The 7,493-nt window shown below is 43.7% G+C and overlaps 1 protein-coding gene across 1 annotated transcript in view; it reads left to right on the top strand.

The window, feature by feature from the left end:
- Positions 1-6,806, top strand: part of LOC130133348 (H-2 class II histocompatibility antigen, E-S beta chain-like) — a 9,072-nt gene extending 2,266 nt beyond the window's left edge. The window contains exons 3-6 of the mRNA XM_056301984.1: positions 5,306-5,519; positions 6,071-6,138; positions 6,246-6,359; positions 6,781-6,806. Coding sequence (XP_056157959.1) covers positions 5,306-5,519; positions 6,071-6,138; positions 6,246-6,359; positions 6,781-6,806 — 422 coding nt within the window. The remainder of the gene's footprint in view (positions 1-5,305; positions 5,520-6,070; positions 6,139-6,245; positions 6,360-6,780) is intronic.
- The last annotated feature ends 687 nt before the right edge of the window (positions 6,807-7,493 follow it).

The following is a 7,493-nucleotide window of genomic DNA, read 5'->3' as shown; positions in this document are numbered from 1 at the left end:
CGTTACTACTACTATTAGTAGTACTATTATTATGACTATTACTACTACTGTTACTAATACTATTAGTAGTACTATTATTATGACTATTACCACGACGGTTACTAATACTATTAGTAATACTATTAGTATGACTATTACCACTACTGTTTCTACTACTATTAGTAGTAATATTATTATGACTATTACCACTACTGTTACTAATACTATCAGTAGTACTATTATTATGACTACTACTACTACTACTGTTACTAATACTGTTAGTAGTGCATGTATGTGTGCGTGTCTGTGAGTACGCGCGCGTGTGTAATTGTTCGCGCGCGTTTGTGAGTAGTGTACGCACGCGCGTCTGTGAATGGTGCGCGTGCGCGCGTCCGTTTGTATGTGCGCGCGTATGTAAGTGTGCGCAAGTGTTTGTGAGTTGTGAGTGCGCGCGCTTCTGAGTTGTCTGTCGGTGTGCGCGCGTGTCTGTGCTTGCGCGCGCGTGTGTCCATGTGTGTGTTTGTGTGTGTGTTTGTCACCGTGTGTGTGTGTGTGTATAATTGTGCGCGCGCGTCTGTGAGTTGTGTGTGTCGGTGTGAGCGCATGTATGTGCTCGCGCGTTTTTGTGTGCGAACGCATGTCCGTGTGTGTGTTTTGTGTGTGTTTGTCACCGTGCGCGCGTATGCTTGTGTGTGCGTGTGCGTGTTTCTGTGTGAGTGTGCGCGCGCGTGTCCGTGTGTGCGTGTGTCTGTGTTTGTGTGTGGGTGCGTGCGCGCGCGTGTTTGTGCGTGTGTGTGCGTTTGTGTGTCTGTGTGTGTGTCTGTGCGTGTGTATGTATGTGTGTGTGCGTGTGTGTGTCTGTGTGTGTGTATGTGTATGTGCGTGCCTGTGTGTGTGTGTGTGCCTGCGTGTGTGTGTATGTGTGTGTGTGTGTGTGTGCGTGTGTGTATGTGCGTGTGTGTGTGTGTGTGTGTGTGTGTTAGTGAACAATAGAACATGGTACATAAAACAGGTGTGTAGTATTACGGACACACATCAGGTTCAGTATCATTACACAACTACGTCAGAAGAACCCAATCAGGGTGTGAGACAGTCCCCGACATAAAGCAGCGCTGCCAGCAGGTATTAACGGGCTCCAAGCCCCCATGTATGTAAGTCGGGTCTGGCTGTCTGTAGGAGCCTCGCTAGTTGAGCTGTTTGCTTATTAGACGGATGCAAGTCTCAGTCTTAAAGAGCGACGGTGGTCGTAAAGCTGTCCGTCAAGATGGTGTATGAGGATGGTTGTGAACACAGCGCACAACTATTGATCATCTATGACGTCAACAAAGGATTATTGATGAACCCGGAACAGGTTATTAACATCGTGTGGGTTGGGGCTGGAAGAAAAACAACATATGTGTCTAAAAGAATATAATGACATGTAGGGATGAGGTGGGGAAATGAGTAGTATTAGGCTGTACATACTTGTCAACAATGTTGAGTGTTAAGTACTGAGTAATAACAGTGGAAGAGCGTGTAGTATCTGTTTTAGGAGAAGTACAATTCTAGTGTTCCCTCCCATGGACGAGGCAAGTGTGGGGCTGACAGGAGCGAAGAGGTTGTCTTCCACTAACTTCAGAGGGTTTCTTGGCAGCCTTGCAGTGAGTTATTCAGTAAAGTGGGAGAAACGCAGCCTGCTGGAAACCTTGTTCTGAGCTTCAGGGAACTGATTTGTGTTTTAATTAAACCTGCTGAAGTGGGAGTAGGAGGATATAATGAAGCATGAGTATGCTGCATCTGAGTTCAGCATCTATGCAGTGAATGCGTGAAGGCGTCATCAGGAAACTGAGATTAGGTCTTAACAGACGCAGCTAATGGCGGTGTCTGAGCCAGAGATGAGGAAGCAGAGGCTTATCTTACAGCTGCTATGGGTCATTCTGTGACTTGTTTGCTGATTCTGAAAGAAATGTGTAGTTATACTCCTGTAGTGCGTTGTGTAGCCGTGTCAAAGGGCAGTAGAGTGGACTTGGGGTGATAATGGTTTGCATTATAAAATGTCCTTTACTGAAGGGTGCTCACAAGAGTACATAGCTGCTAGCTGCAAAGCTTCAGTTTGATCACACTGACAGGCTACAAGTAGTTTGGATATATAATGTTAGCGCATTTCATGATTTTGCAGCATAGCGCCACCTAGTGGCCAATTAACAGTAAATAATGCACAGAACCTCAGGGCGTCATGACTTATTGGTGGACCAAGTTTCGTGTTAATCGAAGTTGCTGTGAACAAGATCCGCCACCTTGAACCAATAGCATAGCTGCTGCTAAAGAGCTGCATGTTGTCCCTTATACTTTAAACGCTTATAACACAAAAACCGTCGCTGATAAACATCTGAACACATTCACACGTCATGCTGGTAGTGTCACGTGTCCTGTCAAATATTTTGGAATAGTTTGATCAAATATGTTTGAAAATAAAAAATATTAGGTATATTGTACACTGTACAGGCATATATTGTACATTGGTGTGGATGCATGTTTTGACCGATTAGAATGACCTTTGACCCCCTTGATATGTTCATTCTCCAGAATGTCTGTGGCGATTTTGGTAGCAATTGAATGAATCGGTGCAGAAATATTTATGCTTTATGATTTTTCATATTTTGAAAAATATAGAGTGACAGACTTCTGAATTGACCATATGTTGCAGTGCAGCAAAGTGTTGGCATCACTTACTGGATCTGCTCACAACATCTCAGCTCTGTAGGATGTGCAGGGGATTTGGGGGACATTTTGGGGCATTTTTGAAGATTCGCAGGTGAAATTTTATTTTTTTTCATAAACCACGCCCACTTTTAAAATCATGACCAAATTGCATGTATGATCCTAGATTGTGCACCCCAAATGTCATCCAAATCCATGTTGTCAATTATGAGATATAATCTTATCCAATTTATAGCGCCCTCTACTGGACAATTGAAACGTACTTCATAAATTAGGATCTTTTGACAATACGAGACGTACATCTAAAATTTCAAGTTGATATGTCAATGAATTGATGAGTTATGGTACCGTCATGGAAAATCACCGTTTTTCAGTCAAGGTTCATTGATCTGTCAAATCAAAACCGAGCAACGGATCAAAATTCTTTCGATAACTTTTTGCCTTGAGTGACTGTAGATGATGTGTACCACGTTTCGTGTAAATCGATCGCACGGCCTAGGAGGAGTTCGAACAATTAGTTTTGGCTATTTTCGCAAATTTGCGAAATGAAATTACAGCAGAAATGGGCGTGGCCTATACCACGTGATTCAGCTATGCTCAGGGAATCGGTGCATGTAAAGGTTTGCATGTCCGATGTACGGTTTGGGAGTTACACGCCAAAACGCGTTGACCTTCGAAATTGCGCCACCAACTGGTTGACATGTGTCATGTTTTGCATCTGGGGTAAGTGCGAAGTTCTGTACCAGGCCTCCAAAGGGTTTTGTAGAATCTGTTACGGTGTAGGCTGCAGTACCACTTTTACCAACGGAAAAATAAAAAATAAAAATGAAAATAAAAAACTGAGCAGAAACAATAGGGGTCCCCATCCCCTGGGGCTTGGACCCCTAATAAATGGTAACAACATAATACAAACAAAGAACAGACACACAACAAAACAGAAGGGGAGTACACGTGTACACATGTAAAGTAACAGACGGCTGTCAGGACACAAGTGTGGTAGTAGGTCAGCAGCTCGTTACTTGTGTTGTTGTTTCAAGGCTGAGAGGTTTAAGGAAAGACTCACTTCTTGGAGACAAGCAGGGATCTTAGGTAGTGATTTACACAACTCCTGTTTGTGAGTACACATGTTGCATCTACAGTAACACAATTAATCAGATGTTGAAGAGCACATCTTCTGGATGAAGACAGCACCAGGTCACGTGTCTCATGTTAAATGAGGGACAGAGTCACGAGACTCCACACCAGTCCAACACTTATGGGACATTTCACCATCACACAACAAGTGTGAGCGTGTTTGTGTGTTGTGTTACCAGAATCAACGGAATCTAGAACTTCCAGACCTCCTTCTGCTTCACTGCTGGACAGGACACATGTTTTAAGCTGGTGTGGTTTATTCTTCCAAATGACATTTAAGAAAGTTCTATTTGCTTCTGTGGCAGTAGAACCATAAACCAATAGAGACACAGATGGACCCACAAAGCGAGACAGGCCCTCTGCTTTGGAGAGGAGAACTCCTCCTAAAATAGATAAACCCCTTCCAAGACCAATCCTGAAGACAGACTTGGTCTTTTTAATCTGTTGGAGAAATGGAGATGTTGTCTAGCTGTAAGATGTGTAGTTGTATATATTCCCAAATACTTAACGGACTCTTTTACCGGATGTTTCCAACTACACAATCGCTACAATCACGCACAGACAACATTCCACATGTGCACACATTTAGTCGCAGGTCCGAGGCCCTGGAACACTGGTTACCTGAGGTAACAGAGTTCCTCACGTGCTTCTTGTCCTTCAAAACAAAGTGGTGTCGTCTGCCAGTTGTGAGATTTTTAACTCTCCACCAAAACCCGACATTCCTTCCAAACGTCCATCATTCACGATATTAACTGATAAGAATTCAGCCCCTCACATAAATAAGGGAGGAGGAACAGGGCAGCCTTGGCGGAGCCCTCTGTTCATCTGGACTCTTTTACAGCTGTTAAAGTTCATCATAACAGAACTATTCATATCTTTGTAAAACATATTGACAATGCCAACAAAGTTATTCCCAAAGCCCAACGCCTCGACGGACTGTAACAGAACCGTGAGTTCAATCGCGTCAAAGGCCTCATAGAAGTCTAGGAACAAAATAAGTTCAGGATTTACTGCATCTGCATAATCCAGCAGATCTAGGATTAGTCTCATGTTACAGTAACGTGCCGGGTTTTCATGAGTCCTGTTTGAGGTCCGGCTATAACACAGTCTAGTCCTCAATGCGGAGGGCTGGACTGAGGCGACTCACCGCAGAAGAGCCGTTTAACATGCTTTATTCCAGCTCTGCTAGGCACTGCCGTAAATCAGTTTATGGTAACTCCTCTGGGGGCCGCTGTCGTAATAATGTAACCTAACCTACGACACATCAGTACAACGCCCAAGGTTGGACTACCCCGGGATTCCAACCCACGACCTTTCTGCTGTGAGGTCACCGCGGTAACCACTGCGCCACCATGTGGCCCCAAACATTATATACTCTCAGGATTAGCAACTCTACACATTTGACATTGATTCAAAAAGTTAATTTCAAGTCCTGATGATGATGATGATGATGATGATGACGATGATGATAACAAAAATAATTCTTTACCAGCTGAGCCCAGTGTGAGACTGATTTCAGTGACGCCCCCTAGTGGCCGACATCCGGCCATGCTGATGTGCAGTGTCTACAACTTCTACCCCAAATACATCAGTGTCACCTGGCTGAGAGACGGACAGCCGGTGACCTCTGACGTCACTTCCACCGATGAGCTGGCAGATGGTGATTGGTACTACCAGATCCAGTCCTACCTGGAGTACACGCCCAGGTCAGAACACTTAGACTCAGTACCAAATGGACCGGTCCAAATACATACATAACACTTTAACACTACACACTCACGCACACACACACACACACACACACACACACACACACACACACACACACATAATGACTGGACAACAAAGAACAAAGTGATGATTTAAGGTGGAACGTGTCTCCTCAGTGTCTGCTCTGTAGACACCAGCTGTATGTTTAAGGTGGAACGTGTCTCCTCAGCGTCTGCTCTGTAGACACCAGCTGTAAGTTTAAGGTGGAACGTGTCTCCTCAGCGTCTGCTCTGTAGACACCAGCTGTATGTTTAAGGTGGGATGCGTGGCTCTTTACAGGTGAGATCCCAGATGGACGACAGAGTATTTATTGTGTATTAATACCGTGTTTTAAACTGAGCTGATGTTTAGTATCAGACTCGACTAGTTTCTGTGCAGACAGACAGGAAAGTACAGACTTACCTCATCCAATCACATCACGTCTTATTTATTGTTGATATGTTGTTTATTTCCTGTGTTTTCTTCTTCTTCACTTATTTCATCTCAGGTCTGGAGAGAAGATCACCTGCATGGTGGAACACGCCAGTTTCCCCTCTCCTAAGAAAGTGGACTGGAGTGAGTATCTATGTGTGTCTCTGTCCATGGATGGCTGATGAAGACATAGAGAGACAGGTCAACATGCAGATGTGTCTATAGATAGAGACATGTGTCTGTCTCTCCAGATCCCTCCATGTCACAATCAGACAGAAACAAGATCGCCATCGGAGCGTCAGGTCTGCTTCTGGGTTTGATTTTGTCTTTGGCAGGTCTGATCTACTACAAGAGGAAGGCCAGAGGTCAGTAACACTAGATCAGTCCAGACCAGGTTTACACTGGTTCACATCAGTCCTCATATACACACTACACTATAATACCACTACACTATAATATCACTACATATACAAGGTACACTATAATACCACTATATATACGCAGTATACTACATCACTACATTATAATACAAACACATATAAACAGTACACTCTATATCACTACACTATATCAGTACATATAGACAGTACACTATACATATATACAGTACACTATACATATCAGTACACATGTACAGTACACTGTACACATTGGTACTTATAGATAGTTGAAGAAACAGTAGTTAAGTTGGGTGTCATCAGTACTTGAAGTGGGCCAGACTTGTTTGGTTGTATTTCAGTCTCTTCACTCTTCACCACTTTTCTTATCGTTGGTCTTTTTTAACAGGGCGTGTTTTGGTTCCAACCAGCTGAAGCAGGAAGTGACGCTTCTTCCTCGTTGGTTGTTTTGGTGGCAGTCCAGTGTGTGTCGCTTTCACCTGAAGGTTTTCTCCCAGGTTGTCAGTGCTGCCCCCTGCTGGATCTCATTGCCTCCTGCTCGTATTCTTACTAATGCTCTACAGATTCTGATGTCATAGACATTTAAAGAGTAGACGCCGCATCGACCGCTGCTGCCTATTGGCGCTGACGAGCCGTGGGGCCGCCATCTTGGACCGGTCACCCGCTCCACGCAGTGTAATGTGTTTGGCAGGCGCAATGAACTGTCAGCGCAGTTAATCAATCATAACTCGCTGAATACCAAACTGATTTCCACGCCTTTTTTGTTGCTGAAAACGTCATACATGTAGCTATGATACAGGACACATGGTTTGACGTATTTTAATATTCATAGTTGGCTTAACAGTAATAGAATATTCTGATATATGATATATGTGATGTGTGATAGGTAGCTACCGTATTGTTCTGAATAGAAGACGGGGTTTTTACCCTGGAAATACGTATGAAAAAGGGAGGGTCGTCTTACATTCGAGGTCTAGACTTTTGAATGTCAATATACATTCTCACTCAGTCACATTTGTTTCAAGACCGTTCTAAAATTAGACAACTTCGATGGTTAATGCTGTTATTGAAATGTTGAAATGGTTATTTTTTCACTATGAG

Source organism: Lampris incognitus, unplaced genomic scaffold (genome assembly GCF_029633865.1).
Source record: "Lampris incognitus isolate fLamInc1 unplaced genomic scaffold, fLamInc1.hap2 scaffold_282, whole genome shotgun sequence".
In the NCBI taxonomy this organism is placed as follows: domain Eukaryota; kingdom Metazoa; phylum Chordata; class Actinopteri; order Lampriformes; family Lampridae; genus Lampris; species Lampris incognitus.
The sequence above is the reverse complement of the archived record's forward strand: the minus strand, read 5'-3'. Positions and strand labels throughout refer to the sequence as shown.